The sequence below is a fragment of the Culex pipiens genome, chromosome 2 (assembly GCF_016801865.2).
Source record: "Culex pipiens pallens isolate TS chromosome 2, TS_CPP_V2, whole genome shotgun sequence".
In the NCBI taxonomy this organism is placed as follows: Eukaryota; Metazoa; Arthropoda; class Insecta; order Diptera; family Culicidae; genus Culex; species Culex pipiens.
The window spans coordinates 100,971,645-100,997,972 of record NC_068938.1 but is presented as its reverse complement, the minus strand read 5'-3'; the positions used below and the strand labels follow the sequence as shown (position 1 = coordinate 100,997,972).

Genomic DNA, 26,328 nt, shown 5'->3' with positions numbered 1-26,328 from the left:
TTTTGAAAACTTTTAATTTAACTAAATGTCAATATATTACCATAGAATTGCTAAATAAATATTTTGGAGTGGGTATAACACCGTTTTGGGGGTCTTTGTATCGATAGAATAGAATTATAACATCATCAGTTCATACATATTTCAGAACGGACGAGACGGTTGGCGCAGCGCATCAAGGAGAAACATCCAATTCAACATGCTGTTTAGAATCTCCAATGTAGAGAAACTTAACAAAAAAAAAACACAAATAAGCTTACAAAAACATTATCTCAGCGTGAAAAGCACTCTCCCCAGAAAGAGAGAGCTGCGCAAAGCTTTTTGAATGTTTCTATTTTTAATACTGTCGGTAAAGCAATATTTTGACATTTTACCACGGTATAACTTTATATCAACTCTACCCGTCGCCACTCAATTTTACCTCCATGCGTATAAAGTGGATATAAAGTTATAGAGTCTCATAACTCGAATACTTTATATGTTGATATAGAGGGGACTTAAAGCTACCTTATACAGTCCCGCGGTTACTTGGGTAGTGTAGTTGTAGTAGTGAGGATCAGTGGGGAGCATTCGAAAATCACGTTACGCATTTTGTCTTTTCAGCAACCAGGTTAGTTCTAGTTGGATTCAAATGTTGCTTTCAACGAATTTTATAGAGATAATGAATACAAACTCATGACAATACATAAACTTTTGCAAATGAAGTTGACATGTAATTTTGTTACAAAATAACCTCGACGAACTCAACCGACGGCGTGCCTTCCGATCAACGTTGATAAAGGAAGGAATTATTCTATCACTGCTAGCTAACAAATGATATCATTATTCAACTATAGATATCACTCAAAAAATCATGACGACGCGTCCCCACTGGCAACGCGCAACTGAAATCATTATTGAATTATTATTATAAAACTCACCAAATGCATGCAACACGCAAAAGAACAACCAATAGAAATCAGGGATGGTATTTTCTCGTTTCCTCGCCGATGGCGAGGGCTTTTAGATATCGTCCCTCGCTCAAATCATCAAATTTTCGGCGTTCTCCCAAAACTGCATCAAGAGAGCGAAGCGAAAACGACGCCGATGAAATAGCGAGCAACGAACAAACCGATGCGTAAGACGGAAAAAATCTCTCACACAGCCAGTCCCCTCGCTCAAAAAGCAAGAGAGAGAGCAATCGTGAAATTATCTCGCCCGTAAGCCCTGTAGAAATGAGTTCATTTGTGTGCGTGAGCTCCAGTGTATGTATACAGCAATTTCGTGTGCGTGCCTCTCCGGTTGGAACGATAGTTCCATCGGAGCCAGCGAGAGTGTATTTCTCGTCGATGTGATGGGCTTTCGATATTCGCGATAGCAAGCCGACCATCACTCGGCTGCGAAAGAGAAGAGAAATTTTAAGAGACGAGGAACGTACCGAAATATGCATCAACGATAGTGCGATGGTGATGGTTTACCTACCCTGATAGAAATACAAAAAAAAATCAGCCACATGGCATCGCTGCTTCAACAGAACTCCAGGAAGTAAGCTTGCATGTTTCTTCAAGAGTTGTTGCTTGCTTAAATAGTGAAAAACAGCAATCCAATCGAGCTCATATTCAGGATTTTGGAAAATTGTGTAAATTAAGCAGCAAGTTTTCTTTTTACGCCACACACTGAACTCAGTTTTTAATGAATAAACCAGCTGAATCCTCCTTGTGATTGGTGCCTTCCTCACTACTTACCAAAAATCATCATCAAAAATCACACAAAATATATTTAAAAAATAAAATAAATCCCATTAAAAAATTTAAAGCAAAAGAAATCAATTTCATATTTTGGATTTGGGCTCAGTTCGGTCACCAAAACAATCTGTGGACTCCCGCAAAAAAAAAGTAACAGCCATTTCGTCGCCGTCGTGCTAACTTGTTGTACGTGCATTTTGGACTAAATTGAGTTAAGAACGCCATTTTGTGCAGCTCACAATGCCTCATCTTTTAACCTTCACAGGTCCTCAAAATTGGATTTCAATCCTGAGATATTTAATGAAATCCGAAAAAGCTTTGAAATTTTTTTTTCACTTTTTATATTTTTATCCCTGAAAATTGATGTAAGTACGACAATTGACCAAAGGGATTTCAGGTCAGAACGCGTTTGTCACACGTACAAGTTAGGCTACCGTAAACATTTGTAATTATAACTCGGGATTCCAGCAACCAACTTCCACCAAACTTCGGGGCAATGCACAAAATGGTCAGCCAAACAAAACGTGTTTGTTATTGTTTACATTGCGTGCTTTCGTTTATGTTTATTCAAGTTCAAACATTAAAATGCGTTTTTCTCGGAACGTTAAAATGGCGGGTGCGAAAGGATAGCACGACGACGTCGAAGTACTAAAGTTTATTGGTTCACATGATTTTAAACCAAACGGTATCATAAACTCAACATTGACGAAATTACCTATGGGACGGACTTGATTAGAGTGGCAGTGCAAGTTCTGTATGAACTGGGCTCCCTGAACAAGTTTCAATCAACAAGATTTCATTGCTAAAGATTAATTCTAAGAAAACAGGTGCCTCCATGAATCGATTCGAAGAAATTGAAATTCAATGTAGTTGCATGGAGTGTAGAATGAATCTTTAGCATTCATATAAAGTGTTATGTTTTGAGTAGTACTAGCTAGAAAGGAAAAAAAAATGTAAATCTGTTATTTGAGGCGTGTTCACAGTCAGAACTAATGTGTAATTTTTCCACTAAAAATGTATAAATTTACCGGTATAATGTCACTTCTTCAGTCTAAATTTAGTTCAAGAGAGGCAATTATAAACCTCCAAATTTACACCTATAATGTAGAGTAGTGAAATCGTGATTTTAGCTTGAAATAAAACAAAATTAGTTTTTTTTCTGCAGATCTGGACTCAATGAACAAATGTAAACATTGAGTGTATCCGCAGAAAACCATATCAGAAAAGTTCAGAAAAAAACGTCAAAAACGTTTACAAGACACTTTAAAATACATCGAACCATCTACTTTCACGACCCCCAGGTCTTTTGTGGTCTCTATTGCAAGTTTATGCTCGAGCCTAGGAGTCCGAAGGCTTGGATGGGGAGAGCACCCAAACCTATTTTTACTCAAATGAATCTTCTACTCCAGGGTAAGCTGGGGATGTCAGCTACTTATTTTTAAACATTTCAAGTTGTATGAAAAAGTAACGTGTATCAGCAAAATAAATATCAGCAGCGATCAAAAGCAAATTGAAAAGCAATCAAAATACTGAGTATTAAAACATAAAAGCGCTACCCAGTCTGTGCTTTAATCCACCGCCAAGAGCATTGCTCTCTCTCACGTTTGCACTAAAACTGAGTTCCACGAAATGCGTCACATCAAGTGAGATGCTGCCGAAGAGCATAAACCCTTCCGATATGTGTTTGCCTGCCTCTGGTTATCGGTGAGAATGCGATTATGATTGTTTGACTGTTTGATGTGTGTGTGTTTATTATGTCGGCGTCGAGTTCGCGCGCGTCGCGGATTAAAATGCCGGCCCTGTTCGTGATGATGCTAATATCAAGCCGACGATCACGATTATTGGCCTTATGATTGTTTTAGTGGTTCTTCTTTGCGGTTGTTTTCTTCTTATGCTGTGTGTTATTTTCTCGCTTGGCACACTGATTATATACATGCACTGCAACATCATGTTGCATTATGCTACAGAAAGACGAAATGCAAAAAATGAAAAAAAGAGGAAGGAAGCAAGAGGGTTGGGTTGGTTGGTTGTGTTATGAAGCAATCATGATTATGCTTATGCTATGTTTTTACGCCTGAAAGCGATGGGAAGATGCACGCGCATCCGCCGCCGCAGTATTGCACGTTGCACTGTATCGTGAACTGCGATGCACTTGGAGAACCCATACGAGGGTCGCGGGCTGTGCTCGATGAAAGAGAGAGTGAACTCTTGGACGGACCTTTCTGAGGGATGGTAGGGATGGTTGGATTTAAATACAAAAATACCAAACACCCAAAATACAACAACAAAAAAATCAACTAAAAGCACTTTTAACAACTTTTAGTCAGAAAAATCTCAGAATACTCGAAAGCTCTGCGTATTTCCGACCATCTCTAAGTCGCGGCAAGATCGGGCCCCGCTCGGGTGGGAGAATTTGTGGCACTGAGACGAAGGCCAAGATCCGACTGTGCCGCGGATGCTGGCTGGCACGACCAACACACAACGCGCTCGTCGACACTATCAATTCAATCAACAACAGCAGAGTTGAGCTCGCACACAGACACACACACACACGCGGGCCCATGTGAAATTTTGTTTGAACAAGAGCAATTGCAATCAATTTGAGCTGAGCCCCGTCATTTTTTTGGCTCAAATATATGCAATTATGGCGGGTTAATTTCGTGATTGGCGCGCGCATATTTGGCAAGTTCAAGTTTGGGTGAAGAGCAAAAAAAGTAAATCTTTAAAAGAAGAGCAGTAAGAGCAAAAAAAGATCATTGAATAACCCACAATTAATCGATTCTGGTATATGGCCACTTTGGACACGACTTTTTCTGCGAAATTCTACTCATCGTGCGCCGACGAAAAAGGATGTTGCTGAACGGTTTTAACTCTTGCTCTTTGAAAGCTTAATTGAGTACTTCTTTAAGCTCATAAGAAATTCATGATTTCGACCAAAAAATGAAGTAAATTTTGTGATTAATAAAAAAGATGCTTTTTCAAATTGAAAAAATCGCATTAAGTTTTTAAATTATGATACTGATAAACAAAATTAAATCAAACCAAAAATCCAATCAAATTATTCGCACTACAGCATTGTCATTGCCATGGAGCAATTCCAGCTCAAATCAGGAATTTTACTGGTACTTTTGTACCCGACCCTCTCCGATTTCAATGAAACTTTGTAGACATGTTTTCCTAGGCCTATATAAGCCATTTTTGTGTATATGGAGCCAACAGTACTCGAAAATAACATTTGAGAAGGGCGTAAGGTATATAAATATTTTTGTATTTTGTAATTTAAAAATTACTGTATCTCGAAGCCATTGCGTCGTATCAAAAAGTGGTCAAAGACAAACTTGTAGGAAATTGGACGGGCTTTCTGAAAAAAATACACTGAAACAAAAATACACGTCATATCTATGAGATTTTTTGATTTTTAAATCTAAAACTTAAATTTAAAGGTGATGTCACGATTTTTTTTCGTTCAAAATTTTTGAGGACATAGCCTAAAATGTTACCAAAAGACTGACGAAAAATGCAGGATGGTATGTCTCTCCTAAAAAAATACAAAAATCATTTACTAAAACTGTTTTTTTGAAAAGTGGTGTAAACATCAAAATTTTCAAAAGCCGGTAGTGGGAATCGATTCTCCAGACAATTTTACATAAAAGTCTCCATATTGACTATTGTCCTATGTCCAATCCTTGGGAAGATACAGCGGTTTTAAAAATAAAAACTAACTTAATCCACCTATGTGGTTGATGCCTTCCTCACTTTTTACCAAAAATGAGTATATGAGTGGTTTCATCATTTTTTTAGATCCAGAAAAAAAAGAACACAATGTATAACTTATGTGGTCATAACTCGAGACAGGGTTTCCAGATCTTCAATGTTTTGGACTCATTGGAAAGGCCTTTCAATTACCTAACCAACGATGGGTCGAATGATGGATCCAGACATAGTTTACATACATTTAAGTAAGATCTGGCTTCAAAAAAGTACATAAATATCACTTAAGTGGTCATAACTCGAGACAGGGTTGCCAGATCTTCAATGTCTTGGACTCATTGGAAAGGCCTTTCAATTACCTAACCAACGATGGGTCGGAAGATGGATCCGGACATAGTTTACATGCATTTAAGTGAGATCCGGCTTCAAAAAAGTACATAAATATCACTTAAGTGGTCATAACTCGAGACAGGGTTGCCAGATTTTCAATGTCTTGGACTCATTGGAAAGGCCTTTCAATTACGTAACCAACGATGGGTCGGATGATGGATCCGGACATAGTTTACATGCATTTAAGTGAGATCCGGCTTCAAAAAAGTACATAAATATCACTTAAGTGGTCATAACTCGAGACAGGGTTGCCAGATTTTCAATGTCTTGGACTCATTGGAAAGGCCTTTCAATTACCTAACCAACGATGGGTTTGATGATGGATCCGGACATAGTTTACATACATTTAAGTGAGATCCGGCTTCAAAAATGTACATAAATACCACTTAAGTGGTCATAACTCGAGACAGGGTTGCCAGATCTTCAATGTTTTGTACTCATTGGAAAGGCCTTTCAATTACCTTACCAACGATGGGTCGGATGATGGATCCGGACATTGTTTACATGCATATAATTGAGATCCGGGTATTTGTGAAAACACATTTTTATGCATAACTTTTGAACTACTTATCGAAACTTCAAACAATTCAATAGCGATGTATGAGACCCTAAACCAAGTCGAATGCAACTGGTTCGATCAAAATCGGTTCAGCCAGTGCTGAGAAAACTCAGTGAGAATTTTGGTCACATACATACATACACACACACAGACATTTGTTCAGTTTTCGATTCTGAGTAGATATGTATACATGAAGTTGGATCTAGGAGCTTTTAATAGAAAGTTCATTTTTAGAGCAGGATTATAGCCTTACCTCAGCGAGGAAGGCAAAATGTTGAAAAAACGGGTTTTTTTTAGGTTTTTGGCAATTTCTATATGACAGACTTGGTTTTTCAGTCTCGTAAATATTTTTACCGGAAAGCTTGTCCAATTTCCCATAAGTTTGCCTTTGACAACATTTCAATTGGATGTAAGGGCTTACAGATATAAGCTTAATTACATTGCTAATAACTGAAAACAAAATATTTTTTTCAGTGTGGTAGAAACCAGGATAGTAAATTTGCTTACGTAAATACAAAAACGTTATAAATCAAAAAGCTTGTTTGTGTGATGTGAAATTTTTCAAATAAAATTTAATTCTTATTGCATTTACTTCCGTGTACTTGCATTCCGTTAAGCAATGCACATCCGGTAATGCTGGTATTGCGATTGCCAAAATATGCGTTGGAAAATTTTCACCTGCGCGTAATATTACATCAGTTTGCATTCAAATCGCGTCACTGTCACTGGCATCTCGATGTCTGGAAGCCCACCGCGTATGTATGAGAAGCTATAAGCACGTTCCTATTGTTATGCACAGTGGGCGAAATGCTGGAAGAAATGGTCAAAATTACTGGCAAGGTTACCGACGGTGAAATGTCATCACTGTGATATGATTAAACTTTACTTTCGTTAAGAATTTTTCGGAAATCCTCAGACTATTTTTGAGAATTTAAAAGTTTTACCACTTTTCAGCGATTGTGTGCAAAATAAAATCGCTACCACTCTCACTGCCAAAGAGTTTCAAACTTTCGTATTTTATGCATGCTACGGATGTTCCCTCGGTGGAAGTACCTTCCCTCCCTCCCAGCAGTGTCACGTTGATGATGTTCACCACCTGTCCGTTCGTACGTCGTCGTTGCAAGAAGCGCGCGTGCGATAGTAAAAGTGCCTCCATAAAATCGGTCGCAAAAGTCACAAATAATCATGCCACAATAGAAGACCTCCCGTCCCGTCCAAGTTGTAGCGTTGGTGCCCTGTAGTCACAATGAGTTTTTCTCAAATATATCAAAAATAAAACTATTCTAGCAAACTCTTGTTACCGATGAAAGTTAGTCTTGATGCAATACAATGCAAAAACTTCTCAAAAACTTTCAAAAGAAACTTATTTAACGTGAACTGTCATTTGAACAAAGGGGTATGCTGTTTGTTTACAATCAAGGATTCACCCTATTGAAAAGTTACTGCCGATTTTTAAAATCATCCAAATTCAGAACTTTTAATCAACTTTGTAAAACATTCAATCAATTTTTTGTGTCACATTTTTTACTTGTTTGGTGAAATCTCCTGATTTGTAATGGATCTTTGGTGATTTAAAATGACTGCAAGAAACATCATGAAATCGGTTACAACGTAAGATTTTCAACACAATTTGGCCCGAAATCAACTAGTGCCAAGATAGCACAACTCCGACAAAATGATGGCGATGGCAGGCAAATACCTAATGCCGTACTTGAAATCGGTTTCGAAAACAAAAGTGACAACGCGGATGGAGGGGTACTAACTTTAAAGACGGCAGCAGCGAGGGTTAAGCACCTTCAATTGTCACCGACGAGCAGCAACGACAAAACCGAAAACTGCTTCAAACTTCAGGAAGAGGAACTTTCGACGACATTAACAACAATGAGGAAGTTTGAAGTGACGATTGCCGAAGAGTCTGTGTTGCATAATCTATGAATAAAAAGAAGTGCACAAAAGGTGACGATCCATATTGTCGTAGAATAAATAAAACCAACGGGTTGATTAATGAGTCGTTTACCGTCGGAAGTTAGGCAGATTGCCAGAGACTGCCCTATGTGATGTTGGCATGAATTAGTTATCTCATTAACTGACGGTAATTGACTGTCGCATAATTAATATCTTTTTATGCCCAGTTGGCACCTTTTGAATAGCTGTGGGTAGATGTTTTAAAGGCTCAGATTACATGTTAACAACGTAATAAGTTGCAGATTGCTTTCACCGCAACATTGCTAAGTGATATGTTTGTGGAGTTGGTTACCGATTAAATAACATTGATATGAATTACTTGTGGCAATAAATTGGTTGCACTGCATTGAAAATTATATCTACAACCCAAACCCGCCTCCAAAAATCCGTACAAAAAAGATGATGAATGACATAATTTGTGTGCATCACCGATTCGAAAGTGGACCCATGCAGTTTTGAATGCTAATCTTACCCAGTAACCTTTCGCGCGCGACTTCGTCGCATCCCGCCGTAACAAATCACTGTGAAGCATCCGAATCGAAAGAAAACAGAAACAGTCCCCACCCTAACCAGGTCAGTGGATCAGTTCGGCAAAGGTTAATCAACACAAACACGAGGGAGAAGTAGGAATGGTTGTACTTTTATTCATAGTGTTGTTTGCCTATCCTAAGAGAGCATTCTGTACAATCGCTTTGGTTTGTCGCTTGTTTAGCTTTAAATAATAAAAAATTAAAAATTTAAATCACATGCCAGCGTTTTTTTGGTTTTGCTATTTTTCTGAATTCTGAACCTTCACAGCCGTGGTCGGGGTCTTCTACCTCACTTCAGAACCTCGGAGATGCCCGTAAGAGGGGGCATTTCTTTGATGGTTTTGCGGAAATCGTTCAGCTCACAGCACAGAACGTACCCGAACCGGGGATTGCTGTACGAGTCGTTCTCCTTGAGCGTGCTGATCCACGTCAGCTGATCGCAGATGCTCGTACAGAAGGCGTCCTTTTCGCGCTCCTTGTCGGACAGCTGGGGCTTGTTGACGATGGCAAACGCGACCGCCTTGTTGCCCGATCGGACCACCGTCCAGTGGAACTTGGGCACCGGGAAGCGATTCTCTTTGAGGTAAACGTCCACGTTGTTGTCGTTTTTGTCTTTCAGGGAGAGCACGCCGTGAGCTCCGGTGTAGATTTCGATCTCTTTGGCGTCCAGATCGGTGATGTCAGTGACGAGGTAGTCGAAGTTGTCAAGCGCGTCCAAATCCTTCATGATCTGGTAGTTCCAGGCGAGCTTCAGCACCGATTGGTACTGCTTGTGAGTGAGCAGATCTTCGTTGATGTACCGACGGGCTTCGATCTTGGGCACATTCTTGGTTCCGAACACCGCCTTGAACCTCTCGGCTTGATCGTTGATGTTTAGTGCCTTGTTCATCTCAATCTTATACCGCGAGGTTGGATGTTCCTGGCGGAAGTAGCTCACGTTGTTGACCGTCCTCAAGGCCAACGCATCCACCGTGTTCGTTCCGGACTTGATCTTGGTGTGCACAAACAGCGTTTGACCACGCTTCACGTCGTAACATGCCTCACCAAGGATGTAGGACTTTTCGTTCACCGGGTTGGTGTAACCGTACTCGATGGATCTCGCGTTGTTCGGGCATCCGCGAACCGGAACGATGATTTCCTCGATGGACCGCACCTCGCAGGACAACTCGGACACGAAGTTCTTGTCCATACCATTGACAACTGCAACAAAGTAACTGTTAGATCATCCAAATCTTCCACACCTCCCCAACCCACAACTCACCCAAAGTCTTGTCCTTCTTGCACTTCGCCTTCAGCACCTTCTCGGACGAAAACTCCCGGAAGTAGTTGGGCGAGCATGACAGCAGCACCTCATCGCCCACGGCCAGCGTAATGTCCTCGGTTTCGTCGCTCACGTTCTCTGTCGAGATGAGCGTTCCGTCCTGGCTGAAGATCAGCGGCGAGAAGAAGGACCAGTCCGGCTTCAGCGGCAGCACGCAGTTCCGTTCCACGGCTGAAACGATGAAGAACCGTCGAAAGAGAACTGATTTTGGTGTTTAGCTGTAACACAATTTCGAGGGGTCAGATAGCCAAAAATAGAAGGCACGAGGCAACTCGTTGTTTTATTCATGACGCGTGTGCAAAGAGGGTGTGACCTGGATGTTCTAGATCGACCTCGTGTACAGTACTGCAAAACTTGGTAGATTGCCCGAACTGGTGGGAACTAGTTCGCGCTTATCGCCCCGTTGGGGATGTCATTGATTCTGGCTCGCGTAGTAGTAATTTTGCTTGCGAAAATTTAATTTTTTGACCTTTCACTCGCAGCTGGCAGGCGATAAGATTATTTGATCTGTTTCACCGTTGTTGTTTACCACGCTGAAATTGTAAATTAAACGGTCATTCTCAATGAGAAGCGGTCATTACTCGTTTTTAAACTGTGCCAACTAGGGGAAATATGCCCATTTTAATCACTCTAAGCCGTTCGACCAATTCTCATCACTTTTGCCGATTTCCGCTATTAAATCAACATTTTCAGATGTATTAACAATGGAGAGTTGCTTGATCACTTTTGTTTGAGCTATTTATTACTTTGAAACAGTTAAAAACACTTTATGAAAGCTGTAATCCATGATCAAAGTGCTGATAGGCCGATAATAGAAATAGGCTGAGAAAGGGTATAGTTCCCCTATGACATTGTTTTATAAATTTTAGCGGGTTTCCTTGTTGTTCGGTAGCGTTGAAGCAAAACAAATCAAAACAAATAAAGAATTCGGAATGGCCTGGCCACATTCTGTCTAGACTTGTGCAGTTTATTTCCCATGACAATGATTGTAAACTTGTTGTCGTTGTAGTTTTGCTTTGTTGTCACAAGTCGATTTCAATAATTGTTTTGCACTTGCTGAAGTCATGGAGAAGCTTACAAAAGAAGGTTTCCAATTTGTGTAATTTGATTTGTGTTCGATTTTTTTGAAGCCCGTATAGATTTGTACAATGTTTGTATACACTGAAAATAAAAAGAAGTAATCCAATTCCTAAAATTTAGGAATTTGCCAACTTCTGCCACAGAAGTCACCCAATTCCTAAATTTGCTGGCCCAATTTAGGAATTCTGATACTTCTTTGGAAAAATGAGCTTAAACTGACAGCAAAGCTTCTCTTGCGCAACTGCGCCATCTGATATTGAAACTCGGAATTATTCTTCAGAGCTTAACAGCCTGAACTTTCCCCTTTCTTTTGTTCTCGAGAGAAGCTGCTCAAGCTTGACTTGTTTCGACAGGATTCTGATGATCGATCCACATAAAAGTCCGGAATAAAACTTTTACATTTACAAATATTTTCAGATAATGAAAATTTAATAATTCGCTAAAAAAATGTATAAAAAGTATAAAAAGTAAAAAAAAGAATAAAAAGTATAAAAAGTAAACAAAGTACAAAAAGTATAAAAAGTATAAAAAGTTTAAAAAGTAAAAAAAGTATAAAAAGTAAAAAAATGTATTAAAAGTATATAAAGTAAAAAAGTGAAAAAAGCATAAATAGTATAAAAAGTGAAAAAAGTGTAAAAAGTAGAAAAAGTATAAAAAGTATAAAAAGTATAAAAAGTATAAAAAGTATAAAATGTATAAAAAGTATAAAAAGTATAAAAAGTATAAAAAGTATAAAAAGTATAAAAAGTATAAGAAGTATAAAAAGTATAAAAAGTATAAAAAGTATAAAAAATATAAAAAGTATAAAAAGTATTAGAAGTATTTAAACTATAAAAAGTATAAAAAGTATAAATATTAAAAAAGTATAAAAAGCATATAAAGTATAAAGAGCATGAAAAGTATAAAAAGTATACCAAATATAAAAAGTATAAAAAGTATAAAAAGTATAAAAAGTATAAAAAGTATAAAAAGTATAAAAAGTATAAAAAATATAAAAAGTTTCAAAAGTAAAAAAAAGTATTTAAAGTAAAAAAGGTATTTAAAGTATTTAAACTATTTAAAGTATTTAAAGAATTTAAAGTATTTAAAGTTTTTAAAGTATTTAAAGTATTTCAAGTATTTAAAGTATTAAAAGTATTTAAAGTATTTAAAATTTTTAAGGTATTCAAAGTATTTAAAGTATTTAAAGTATTAAAAGTATTTAAAGTATTTAAAGTATTTAAAGTATTTAAATTTTTTAAGGTATTCAAAGTATTTAAAGTATTTAAAGTATTTTAAGTATTTAAAGTATTTAAAGTATTTAAAGTATTTAAAGTATTTAAAGTATTTAAAGTTTTTAAAGTATTTAAAGTATTTTAAGTATTTAAAGTATTTAAAGTATTTAAAGTATTTAAAGTATTTTAAGTATTTAAAGTATTTAAAGTATTTAAAGAATTTAAAGTATTTATAGTATTTAAAGTATTTGAAGTATTTAAAGTATTTAAATTTTTTAAGGTATTCAAAGTATTTAAAGTATTTAAAGTATTTAAAGTATTTTAAGTTTTTAAGTATTTAAAGTATTAAAAGTATTTAAAGTATTTAAAATTTTTAAGGTATTCAAAGTATTTAAAGTATTTAAAGTATTTAAAGTATTTAAAGTATTTAAAGTATTTAAAGTATTTAAAGTATTTAAAGTATTTAAACTATTTAAAGTATTTAAAATATTTAAAGTATTTTAAGTATTTAAAGTATTAATAGTATTTGAAGTGTTTAAATTTTTTAAGGTTTTCAAAGTATTTAAAGTATTTAGAGCATTTAAAGTATTTGAAATTTTAATAGTATTTGAATAATTTTTTTTTTTAAGTATTCAAAGTATTTAAAGTATTTAAAGTATTTTAAGTATTGAAAGTATTTAAAGTATTTAAAGTATTTAAAGCATTTAAAGTATTTAAAGTTTTAATAGTATTTGAAGTATTTAATTTTTTTTAAAGTATTCAAAGAATTTAAAGTATTTAAAGTATTTAAAGTATTTAAAGTATTTAATGTATTTAAAGTATTTAAAGTATTCAATGTATTTAAAGTATTTAAAGTATTTAAAGTATTTAAAGTACTTAAAGTATTTAAAGTATTTAAAGTATTTGAAGTATTTAAAGTATTTAAAGTATTTAAAGTATTTAAAGTATTTAAAGTATTTAAAGTATTTAAAGTATTTAAAGTATTTAAAGTTTTTAAAGTATTTAAAGTATTTAAAGTATTTAAAGTATTTAAAGTATTTAAAGTATTTAAAGTATGTAAAGTATTTTAAGTATTTAAAGTATTTAAAGTATTTAAAGTATTTAAAGTATTTAAAGTATTTAAAGTATTTAAAGTATTTAAAGTATTTAAAGTATTTAAAGTATTTAAAGTATTTAAAGTATTTAAAGTATTTAAAGTATTTAAAGTATTTAAAGTATTTAAAGTATTTAAAGTATTTAAAGTATTTAAAGTATTTAAAGTATTTAAAGTATTTAAAGTATTTAAAGTATTTAAAGTTTTTAAAGTATTTAAAGTATTCAAAGTATTTCAAGTATTTAAGGTTTATAAAGTATTTAAAGTATTTAAAGTTTTTAAAGTATTTAAAGTATTTAAAGTATTTAAAGTATTTAAAGTATTTAAAGTATTTAAGATATTTAAAGTATTTAAAGTATTTAAAGTATTTCAAGTATTTAAAGTATTTAAAGTATTAAAAATATTTAAAGTATTTATAGTATTTGAATTATTTGAATTTTTTCAAATACTCAAAGTATTTAAAGTATTTAAAGTATTTAAAGAATTAAAAGTATTTTAAGTATTTGAAGTATTTCAAGTATTTGAAATATTTTAAGTATTTACTTTAAATACTTTACATACTTTAAATACTTCAAATACTGTAAATACATCAAATACTTTAAAAACTTAAAATACTTAAAACACTTAAATTTTTTTAAATACTTTGAATACTTTAAATGCTTAAAATACTTTAAATACTTTAAATATTTGAAATACTTTAAATACCTTAAAAAATTTAAACACTTCAAATACTATTAAAACATTAAATACTTTAAATGCTTTAAATACATTGAATACTTCAAATACTATTAATACTTTAAATACTTTAAATAATTTAAATGGTTTAAATACTTTAAATACTTTAAATACTATTAATACTTTAAATACTTTAAATACTTTGAATACTTTATATACTTAAAATACTTTGAATACCTAAAAAAAAATTAAACACTTCAAATACTATTAATACTTTAAATACTTTAAAAACTTTAAATACATTAAATACTTTAAATACTTTAAATACTTTAAGTACTTTAAATATTTTAAATACTTTAAATACTTTAAATACTTTAAATACTTTAAATACTTTAAATACTTTAAATAATTTAAATACTTTTAATGCTTTTAATACTTTTAATACTTTAAATACTTTGAATACTTTAAATACTTTGAATACTTCAAATACTTTTAATACTTTAAATACTTTGAATACTTAAAAAAAATTAAATACTTCAAATACTATTTAAACTTTAAATACTTTGAATGATTTAAATACTTGAAATACTTAAAATACTTTAAGTACTTTAAATACTTAAAATACTTTAAATATTTTAAATACTTTAAATACTTTAAATACTTTAAATACTTTAAATACTTTAAATACTTTAAATACTTTAAATACTTTAAATACTTTAAATACTTTAAATACTTTAAATACTTTAAATACTTTAAATACATTAAATACTTTAAATACTTTTAATACTTTAATTACTTTAAATACTATAAATACTTTAAATGCTTTAAATACTTTAAATACTTAAAATACTTTAAATTCTTTGAATACCTTAAAAATTTAAACACTTCAAATACTTTTAATACTTTAAATACTTTAAATGCTTTAAATACTTTAAATACTTTAAATACCTTAAATATTTTAAATACTTGAAATAATTTAATTACTTTTAATACTTTAAATACTTTAAATATTTTCAATACTTTAAATACTTTAAATACTTTAAATACATTAAATACTTTAAATACTTTAAATACTTTTAATACTTTTAATGCTTTAAATACTTTAAATACTTTGAATACTTCAAATACTTTAAATACTTTAAATACTTTAAATCAAATTTCAAACTTTATTTCAGAATTGTTTAGTTTCTTTTTTATCGATTAAAAAAAATGATTTTTTTGTGATCATGTCAAGGATTAATTTTTCAACATCGTGGACTCATGAGGGTTAAAGCTTTTACCGTTCTGCAGAACAAAAGCGACTTGTCAAAGTGTGCCACGACAATTTCGACGCCGTGGATCTGCGAAGAAAAACCCAAGCAGATTCGTTCCGGGACCGGTGTTTGTTCCGTCGGTTCTCCCCACGGGATCTACGTTGGATTATTAATTCAAATATGGTAGGTGGATTCAATTTTTTTACTAATTGCTCCTAGAATTGAAGTGAGATTCTGCTTTTGCAGTCACGAAGGTTTTGCCGGATTTCGGAATCCCCGGCACAATCGACGTCCGCCTTAATGAAATCCAAGCCCACAATGGCCACAGTCAGCTGCTCAGCCAACGTCCGGGCACCAGTTCTGCGGACTTTTGACGGTTCTGATGACAACAGTGGCTGATCCGCTGTCCGGGGAAATGGCCGTGGAACCGTCCTCCTTCACGAAAAAGTAAGTTAGACGTTGTGTGGTGGTTTAGAAAAGAAGTAACAATTGTGCAATGTCCTTTTAGGCACAGTTCCTGACGAATGCTTCTCAGCGGATGGGTTGGCCGGTTGCCAGGTTGGCCGGAAATGGCCAGTCGCTCCCGGAAGATTCAACCTCATGGCGGATATCGGAAAAGCACTAATGGCTGGCAGAAATTTTTGAAAAAAATAGTGAAAATATTAGTGAATTGCCTTTTTATGTGTAATTATGGAAAAAATATGAATAAATGTGTGTTTTTGGTTGTTCTTTTATTTTCACCAAAAGCAAGCTAAACTTTTAAACAAAATGAATTTCTGCCGATCGGCACCAGATGTCGCTTAACACGCTTTCAGCAACAGAATTATTCCACCACCAGATGTCGCTTTGATGCAAGCTTTGATGAGCTTTCAAGCTTTTTCGGGACTTTTCTGCAGTTCAATTTATCAAATCAAGTTGGCACCACCGGTCAATTTAGGCTGGCAAAGCATGCTGTCAAATTTAGGAATTTGGTTACTTCTTTCGAAGAAGGAAGCCAAATTACTAAATAAGGAAAAGTGGCAAAATTCCTAGAATAAAGGAATTTTGTACTTTTATTTCAGTGTAGATAATGGGTGCGGGTCAGCTTTACAAGTGGATTGCTCAGATATCAAATTCTGGTCGTTAACCTTTTTAAGTGGAGATATGACAAATTTCGTAAAAAATGCAACCGCCAAGAAAATTTCCTTGATTTTTGATTTCTTTTCACACGTTGAAAACCACCTACAAAGATATCTGGAGTTTTTTTTTGAAAAGGTCCAATAAACCAAAATTTCAGTTTTTGCATTTTGGGTGTTTTTCAATACCCCTGACTCAAGGCGGTTTCAAAAACACCCAAAGAGCAAAAACTGGAAATTTGGTTTATTGGACCTTTTCAAAAAAAAACTCCAGATATTTGTAATGATAAAAAAGTTTGTTTGAACATGAAACATACAAAAAATTGTTGAAATTCATCAGAGTTATTTGATTAAAAACCCATAAAAAATCTCAATAGGCGGTGTCATGATTTAAAATGACAAAAGATTGAAGGATATATTTAGCGAAATATCATAAGTTTAACATTCTCTTTTGTTCAAATTTGTATATCCAAAATTTAAATACAAAGGAAATATTTTAATTTTATTGCTCTTATCTAAGTTTGATTATTACTTTTAAATCATTGCACTGCCTATTGAGTTTTTTTATGGGTTTTTAACCAAATAACTCTGATGAATTTCATCAAATTTTTGTATTTTTCATATCCAAACAAACTTTTTTATCATTACAAATATCTTAGTAGGTGGTTTTCAATGTGTGAAAGGAAATCAAAAATCAAGGAAATTTTCTTGGCGGTTGCATTTTTACGAAATTTGTCATATCTCCACTTAGATTGAACCAAAACTCATGTTTTTAAGGGAATTGTTTTGAAAACTGTTCTCTCCATTGTTTTTAAAATTGAATGACATGGTTGACTTCAAGTCATAGGCTTTATCAAAACAGGTCATCGTTCAAGACAAACTCATTTTGACCTTTGTCAATGTTCTACCGTTCCGAAGGATTTATTTGGTGGCGCTGTAAAATCTTGTTATCCTTAGAACATCCAGTACCTATACAAATAAGCATTGTGAGACGATTTTGAAAACCGTTAACATCAAAATTCCACTTGAGTCCTCATCACTTTTGACTGGATAGCCACACTTGCGGTAAACACAATCACAACATTGTCTACTAGGATTATTGTCAGTAAAACAATAGAGGAATTCTCTAAGAAAAAGGCAAATTTTGAGCATTTTTTATTTTGAGCAATTCTCTACGAAATCGGTCTTTTTTCTTAAAGGAGGATGGGCAAATTTGTATGGGAGCTGGTCCAAGGATGTACACGAACGGGACCAACTTTTTTCGAAAGATCTCACCGAGACATGAAAAAAAGTCTTCCGGACCAACTCTCTAAACCCTGGGGTTCAAAAGTTACATGTTGTTGAAGTTTGAGCATTTTGGGTAAAAATATACAAAAAATCGTATTTTTGCTAATTCTAAAATCATTTTTAAAATCTCCATTTTATTATGGATTTTGCTCATCTTGACTTCATTCGACGCGTATCAGCAAAAACTATGAGTTCTAATATGTCTTAGCATGATTGAAACATGATTTCTCTTGTTTTTATCCGTTTGAACCGTTCATGCAAGAGGCATCCCATAGAAACAAGTCGAAACTTCAAGGTTTTGAAACCGGATCCGACCCAGAATGCTTCAGTGAGTATGGAAGGCTTCAGTGCAATGTTGTAACAACTTATTGGGATGGTCTGAGTCATCCGAGAACTCCTTGGAGTTAAGACCGGTGAGTCTACCGCCGTAACAAGCAAGATGTCGGCGGTTTTTGACCACTGATCATACCCGCATGGCTTCAGTGAGTATGGTAGACTACTATGCTGATGTGTTGGAGTGTCCTGGGTTCTCCTAGGACTCCCTGGAGTTAAGATCTGTGGGTATACTACCGTAACGAGCAAAATGTCGACCGGTTTTGACAACGGAACATACTCGCATAGCTTCAGTGAGTAGTACTTTGCTAATATGTTAGGATGTCCTGGGGCATCCAAGGACTCCCTGGAGTTATGATCTCGTAAAATTTTCCGATCTTTCCAAAAAAAAATATTTTAAATTTTTTTAAGCCAAGACTAACATTTCAAAAGAGTCAAACATTCAATATTTTCTTCGAAAAGATCGGAAAATTTTACGAATGAATGATTGTTAAAACATTGAAAATCGGACCATTAGTTGCTGAGATATCGACATAAGAAAATGGTGTGTTGTTTGGGTGGGACTTAGAAAACATCAATTTTCCTGTTTTTAAACCTTTGCATGGCAATATCTCAGCAACTAAGGGTCGTATCAACAAAATTCAAAAATGCAAAATATAGAGAATTTTTTCAGCTTTTCAAAATTGTTTTTTTTCAAAAGTGGGCAAACATGTGCACTAATTTGAAAAAATGAAAAACTGCGACTATTTTCAAAAAAGTCACCTAAAAATTGGATTTAACTTAAAAAACGGTGCACTTTATCAAAATTTCACTAAAGTACTTTTTGATTGCAAATTTGATTTTACATCGAAAAATGAAGTTGAAAAATTTTTGCGACCAATTTTTCGATTTTTTGAAAAAATCAGTAATGATTCAAAAATTCATAACTCGCTCAAAGATTTTTTGCAGAACCTGGAAATTACTGAAAAGTTGGCATTTGATGTCCTCTAAAATATATCAAAAAATAAAAAAAAATTAAAAATAGTTTTTTTTGCAAATCAAGTTTTAGTGACAAAAAGTTAAATAAAAAATCACAAATTTTTTTAACCGTGTATCATTTTTTTTTTCAGTGTAGTCCGTATCCATACCTACAACTTTGCCCAAGACACCAAATCGATCAAAAAATTCCTTCAAAAGATAAAGATTTTTGAATTTTCATTCATCATTTTTGTATGGCCAGCTGCCAAATTTGTATGGAAAATTATATGGAAAAACTAGTGATGCAAAATGGCTTTGGGCATACCTACCAAAAAAGTTTTAGTCGGATTGAAAAATACAAAAAAAAAATCGAATGACCGAAATCTGAGAGAATTGCTCTTTTACTCAATTTTTCTAGAGGCCATTCCTATGATGAAACCATTTTTTGCATTTGGGTCACCAATACAAAATAAAATTCAAATTATTCGCTCTACAGCATTGCCACGACGTTCTCGATTGCGAGATTCCTACTCGAAACTAGGTGTCTGAAGGCTTGATTGTTGAGGCAATTGCAAACCTCTTTTTACACCTTAGCTTCCATCCACCCCGGGATTCGAACTGACGACCTTTGAATTGTTAGTCCAACTGTCTACCACCAACTCCACCGAAACAGGATCTAGGGAGATGACTCCTACAACTGGACGGAGCTATCGGCCTAACCTCTAGGTTAGACCGGAGCCAACATTTGCTTCCCCGTTCGACGGAAGGCTTGGTCAGACAAATCTCGTCTCAAAATTTGCCACCGGGGCCTTCTGGGATCAAACCCAGGCCGACAGGGTGAGAGGCAACCACGCTTACTCCTACACCACGGTTCCACCAATACAAGTTGTATTGAATATTTGGCCATTTTGAAATGAAAATCTTATTTAAAAAAAATCATTTTAGCACTTAACAAATTTAAAACTGCATTTCTTTTAGTTAAAATCAGACATGAGGTGGCAATAATTTATATTATATCAAAAACGGTTCACTTAACCAACATTTCTGTAAAGTACTATTTGATTGCAAATTCGATTTCACATTAAAAACATTTAAGAGCGAGTCCACGAACAGGGCATACCCCTTTGTATGGGACGTCGTTTGGACCTCACCAATCTGCCTGAAATTTTCAGGGGTTGTTTGTACATATAAAACTAGCATCTGGCCAAAATATGAGCACTCTAGGTCAACGGGAAGTGGGGCAAATCGGGACACAAAGTTTGAAGGTTCAAAAACGTCAAAAATCTTAAAAAGGCTATAACTTAGGCAAAATTCAATTTATTTTCAAAATTCAAAATGCATCTGAAAGAGCTTAAAAAATGCAACAAAATGCAGGATAGAGCACCCCAATTGGTTAAATCTAAAGGGAGTTATTGACATTTTAGTGAAAAAATAGCATAATTTTCAAACTCAAATAAAAAAGTGTTCCATCCAGATATCAACTCGGTTCGACCTGCAGCTTGTAGGGGACATCTGGGACTACCATCTGAGACTGAGAACGCTTTGGGTAAGGCAGTTTAACATATTAAATAGACACTTTTACTTTTAGTGAATTTTTTGGTTGTAAATTTTTGCTCGGGGGACCCCTTAGATCCCATTTTCTGGTGATAATTTTATCATATTCGTGTTTCTGAGACAATTTCACAATAGAAACATGCATAAAAAAGTTTATTTTGATCCATTTTAACCCTTTAAAAAATAAAAGTTAAAAAAAATTAAGAACCTGCTTTTTTCTGGTGTCATCTAGTATCCTTGGAAACGAGCTTGATTTTCAATAAATGTGAATCGAAGATTTTTTTTTTACTTTTATTTTTTAAAGGGTTAAAATGGATCAAAATAAACATTTTTATGCATGTTTCTATTGTGAAATTGTCTCAGGAACACGAATATGATAAAATTATCACCAGAAAATGGGATCTAAGGGGTCCCCCGAGCAATAATTTACAACCAAAAAATTCACTAAAAGTAAAAGTGTCTATTTAATATGTTAAACTGCCTTACCCAAAGCGTTCTCAGTCTCAGATGGTAGTCCCAGATGTCCACTACAAGCTGCAGGTCGAACCGAGTTGATATCTGGATGGAACACTTTTTTATTTGAGTTTGAAAATTATGCTATTTTTTCACTAAAATGTCAATAACTCCCTTTAGATTTAACCAATTGGGATGCTCTACCCTGCATTTTGTTGCATTTTTTAAGCTCTTTCAGATGCATTTTGAATTTTGAAAATAAATTGAATTTTGCCTTAGTTATAGCCTTTTTAAGATTTTTGACGTTTTTGGACCTTCAAACTTTGTGTCCCGATTTGCCCCACTTCCCGTTGACCTAGAGTGCTCATATTTTGACCAGATGCTAGTTTTATATGTACAAACAACCCCTGAAAATTTCAGGCAGATTGGTAAGGTCGATGCGAGATGGGTATGCTTTGCTCGTGGACTCGCTCTTAAAATAAAGCCCGCTTTGTATAACATTTCGAGCCTTTTCGAAAAAAAAATATTTTCTCGGAATTTGCAAAACAGTTTTAACGTGCTTATGCGCCCTTTTCAAATGATGTTCCAGGTTTTAATGATTATATAGGTCTAATCAGCTGAAAACAATCATAAATGAATTTTCTTGCGTCGAATAATGTTTGAGATAATTGAATATATTTTTTGTGAGATTCCGATTCCGATTCAAGTTTTTTTTAAGAAAAATAAAAAATCGTCCGTGAGGATCAATTGAACCGTGCACTGGACTCACAATCCAGAGGTTGCTGATTCGAATTCCGCGGGGAGCGCTCTAAAAATTCCAAGTGTAAATATGTGTATCCGGATTTAAATTGTATTTTAAAATACTTTGCTCATTGAAATGTTGACGGGTCAGCTTGTAATTTATTTTATTTATTTAATTAGTTTTTTTTACAGAGGATCGTAATATTTTTGAAAGCTACAATCTGGTTCGAATATCCCACAAGTGTTCAAAATTCAGAAGGGACAGCTGTGCGGTTGTGGTCAGTATAGTCCATTAGATCTCTAATTTCTGTCTCTTCACATTTTTTTACGGAAACCAGTTGAAAAAAATATCCTCAGAGTCGAAGTGCTCCTCCTCAACGTTATAAGGAATACAAAAAATTACAGTTTTTTGTACATGATTTGAGATTGGTTTGTTCACTAAATTGTCTTAAGCTTTCCCCAGATTATCACTCATTCACTTCTTTTCACTCTCATACATCGGGCCATTCGATTCACATTTTGTCACATACTTCACATATTTTCAGTTAGTAACTCAGTTAGCAGACCACATTCAGCAACCACTCAGTAGCATTCATATCCAACCCTAAGCATTTCAAATTGAAACTGTAATAACGTGCCCCATTAGGGTGTAATATCAAAATCGATTTTCCAGCACAGCACTTTTTCAGTTCCTTTTGGGGTCCTAAACAACTCCCCAAAGTTTGGGACCGATTGGTTTAGTCCTCACTTTGCGCAAAGCGATTCAATTTTCCATATAAATTTGTATGGGGAAAATCATTTTTTTGGATTTTGGTATTTATCAAATCCACGTTTCATATTATATCAAAACCGGACTCATATTCGGATGCTCTAGAATGTCCTCTACAACTTTGCCGAAGAGAGTATGGTGCTAACTTGCTTCTGAAAGAAGATATAGCGTCCTCAAAACTCGTCTAAAACGTGATTTTCGAGCAAAAAACACGTTTTAGACGAGTTTTGAACACGTTGTATCTTTTTTTGGGGGAAAGCTAGCCCCATACTCTCTTCGGGAAAGTTGTAGAGGACATTCCAGAGCATCCGAATATGAGTCCGGTTTTGATATAATATGAAACGTGGATTTGATAAATACCAAAATCCAAAAAAATGGTTTTCCCCATACAAATTTATATGGAAAATTGAATCGCTTTGCGCAAAGTGAGGACTAAACCAATCGGTCCCAAACTTTGGGGAGTTGTTTAGGACCCCAGAAGGAACTAAAAAAGTGCTGTGCTCACTAAATTTGGACAACTTTATTTTTTTCCATACAACCATATTACACCCTAGTGCCCCATCACATCAATTCTTCGTCAGCTCTCGTTGCTTCTTTGTCGCGTATTATAGAGAATTAAGGCACACTTTCAATCAGCCGCTGCTGGCTTTTTACATAAATTGTTTTTCATTTGACCTTAGTGTTCCGTGGACGACGATGTTGACGTCTTCGTTTAGTGCTTCGGCATTGCAACGTGTCTCTGCTATCGATGGTTGCCTAGCAGCTGATCCTAGACGCTTAACTACCAGCTGGATCGCCGCTGATGAACTTGATTGAAAAATTGCATTTTGCACTTCCTGAAGCTGTCGGATGATCAGAACTGTTTTTCCTAGAACACACCCACTTTTTTGCGCCGCGTTTTGTCACGTAGGCCCCCAGAGATTCCTCTGGTAGTCCTCTGTGAGGAAATGTGAAGAATCCTTAAGAATAAGTACCATTAGCTGTGACGAAGTAGGTTCCCCCGATGAGCACCAGCAGCACGGAGGTCAACACTGTAGTGTTCATTTTTCCCATTTTTCCTCTTGGTGACTTGCTAGTAGGTCCGGGGCACCAAAGAGACTGTAGACTACCCGGAGGTATCCCACAGAGCACGTTGACGTTGACTCGGGATCACTTGGCTCGGTTCTTGCCTTGACACAGACGCTCACTGCTCGCTCGTGCTCGTTCTTGAACTGGACCGTTCTTCACTCGGCGACTCCTGTTGCAACTAAGCCCGGGTTCATCCCGGCTCGGGAATTTATAACCTCTCCCGTTGTGACTGTGGTCGGTCAAGTGATAACGACCACCAGCGACTACGGCGCGTCCGAATACTGTTCTGCGTTGATAGGAGGTCGTCTCGGCGTCTTCGTCGTCGTCGTCGTGTTCTACACACGAACTGTGCTCGCTCACCCGGAGGATCGGAGTAGAATGAATGGGCCGGCTGGCCGGTGACGAGTGGACGAGATCAATGAAGAACCCGCGCGGGGGCTTGGTTCACAGAGTCCAGGGTCAGCGAGAGCGAGAGAATGCACGGAATTCTCCCGTTCTCTCTCTCTCTGGACTCGTTTCGGTCCAGAGGCGACCACAATTCCAGACTAGATTGTACGACTCTCTCGGAAATCTGCGTTTGTGTGATCGTGCCGGACTCCATTAATCATCGTTTGTGCGAGTGATCTCTGTACGGGACGAAGCTTGTTGTTTTGATACAAAGTAGCTGGAGTAGAGAGGAGGTTCGGACAGCCCAGGCGCGTCCAGCTGCTTCTAGATCCGATGAAGGAGAAACGAGTGATCTTTCGCGGGTCGTTCCAGACAATGTGTCTGGAGTACGGAGATGGAGTCAGAGCGTTGCAGTGAGGAATTCGTTCCTTGCTTGAAAAACAAGCACAAGCCGCTCTGCTGTGCACTGATTACTTGTTTGTAACTGAAGCTGGAAATACATCCGGATTCTCTGAACCGATCCTGAATGAACCTTAACGCTTAACATTTCATAGAAAAAAAAATGATAGTAATTTTCATGACTGGTGTCCGTGACCCGTGGTGTAGGTTGTCTCTCACCCAGTCAGCCTGGGTTCGATCCCAGAAGGCCCCGGTGGCAAATTTTGAGACGAGATTCGTCTGACCAAGCCTTCCGTCGGACGGGGAAGTAAATGTTGGCTCCGGTCTAACCTAGAGGTTAGGTCGTTAGCTCCGTCCAGGTGTAGGAGTCGTCTCCCTGGATCCTGTCTCGGTGAAGTCGCTGGTGGGTAGTTGGACTAACAAGCCAAAGGTCGTCAGTTCAAATCCTGGGGTGGATGGAAGCTTTTTTTTTAAAACTTCATCATCCCGGTACGAGAATCGAACTCACGACCTCTGGATTGGAAATCCAGCACGCCGCTTGTCGAAACCCATCCCCTACCGGTCAGTATTCCCAGTGAGCATATTTACTCTTTTAAGGGATCTGACTTTGCCGAGCCAGACAGGAATCGAACCCATCACCTTCCGCTTACAAGGCGAAACCCGTAACCTCACGGCCACGGAAGCTCGGCTTAGATGTAAAAAGGAGTTTGCAATTGCCTCAACAATTAAGCCTTGGGACATCTAGTTTTGAGTAGGAATCTCGCAATCGGGAACGCTAAAGCAATGCTGTAGAGCGAACAATTCATTCTTGACTAGGCTAAGTGATTTTTCACGCTAAAAAAATGCAATTTTCATGGGGACTACTATCCCAATACACAAAATTTCAATTCAATTCGGTTGTATTGATGAATAATCAAGATACAAACAGTTCTTTTGCACGGTTACGTTCGTGCTTCGCTGAGGAGGGTGGGACGCTGCTGCTTTCTTGTTCGTCTTTTACTGCTCCTCGAGGTAGTTTTTCCGTGCTCTGCATCCACAGTAGTTGCTGGTATGGTTACCTCCACAGTTGGCGCACTTGATGCACGCTTTCGTTTGCGCTGCCTTGTCCCCCAAGTCCGCTTTGCACGGCAGTGCACGCACCTCCGAGAGGTGTGATTCAGGTCGAATTTCTGGCATCGGTGGCATTGTGCTGCGTCCGACTTTTTTTTTTTAGTAGAACCGCCAGTTTACCCAAAATCCGTCCAATGCCTTAGTTCACCGCAGGTCTTTAATTTTGACGGTGCCGTGGTCGAAGTACAACAGGTACAGGGTGTGTGTACCTGTGAACTCGCTGGTAATCACAATCAATTATGGCGAAAAAATCCAAAAAACGATAGAGTGCTGAGCACTTCACTTCTGCTTGCTTTCGTGCGTACACGAAGTGACCTAAAAATTTCAAGGAGCGTGAAAATACTAAAATAACCTAAGATAGGTTAACCATCCGGCAGTCACGTACGTGTACTTTGTAGACACTTTGTGAGGATGCATGTTTGAAATGATAAAACACGACTTCAATTGTTAAGATATTAGTATACTTTATTATATATTGGGCATTCAAGCCATTAAATTTCGTGAATTCCGAGGCCTTCATATAATCGTGTCTGGACTGTGATTAAATTGTTGTTCCAAGGAATTTACCTCAGTACATGAAACACGATCATAAATTTCTTAAAAAATTAGTTTTCAATAAACCCTTATCCAAACTGTACACGGA

General features: G+C 35.8%; 1 protein-coding gene and 1 long non-coding RNA gene across 4 annotated transcripts; one reads left to right on the top strand and one right to left on the bottom strand.

The window, feature by feature from the left end:
* Positions 1 to 8,970: 8,970 nt before the first annotated feature.
* LOC120413107 (uncharacterized) lies at positions 8,971 to 24,099 on the bottom strand. 2 transcript variants are annotated; one of them, XM_039573814.2, is made up of 3 exons: positions 23,696 to 24,099; positions 10,138 to 10,398; positions 8,971 to 10,076 (listed from the first exon to the last, which is right to left on the bottom strand). In XM_039573814.2, exons 1-3 carry the CDS (start codon positions 23,772 to 23,774, stop codon positions 9,166 to 9,168), a joined length of 1,251 nt encoding a protein of 416 aa, XP_039429748.1. In that variant the 5' UTR covers positions 23,775 to 24,099; the 3' UTR covers positions 8,971 to 9,165. The 2 variants fall into 2 exon arrangements, with proteins under 2 accessions (XP_039429748.1, XP_039429749.1); XM_039573815.2 differs by having other exon boundaries at positions 10,138 to 10,368; positions 23,696 to 24,082.
* On the top strand, positions 15,535 to 16,240 carry LOC120413109 (uncharacterized). 2 transcript variants are annotated; one of them, XR_005604909.2, is made up of 3 exons: positions 15,535 to 15,695; positions 15,759 to 15,959; positions 16,021 to 16,240. It is a non-coding gene; the product is annotated as an uncharacterized LOC120413109 (long non-coding RNA). The 2 variants fall into 2 exon arrangements; XR_008212252.1 differs by having other exon boundaries at positions 15,545 to 15,695; positions 15,744 to 15,959.
* Positions 24,100 to 26,328: the final 2,229 nt, after the last annotated feature.

What these genes read in the sequence shown, in the direction of transcription:
- LOC120413107 (XM_039573814.2), bottom strand. Translation starts at nt 23,774, where the DNA reads ATGGGAAAAATGAACACTACAGTGTTGACCTCCGTGCTGCTGGTGCTC. An exon ending in CTACTTCGTCACAGCTAATG is followed by an intron (nt 10,399 to 23,695) that starts GTACTTATTCTT and finishes CACCAAAATCAG; the next exon opens with TTCTCTTTCGACGGTTCTTC. An exon ending in CAAGAAGGACAAGACTTTGG is followed by an intron (nt 10,077 to 10,137) that starts GTGAGTTGTGGG and finishes ACTTTGTTGCAG; the next exon opens with TTGTCAATGGTATGGACAAG.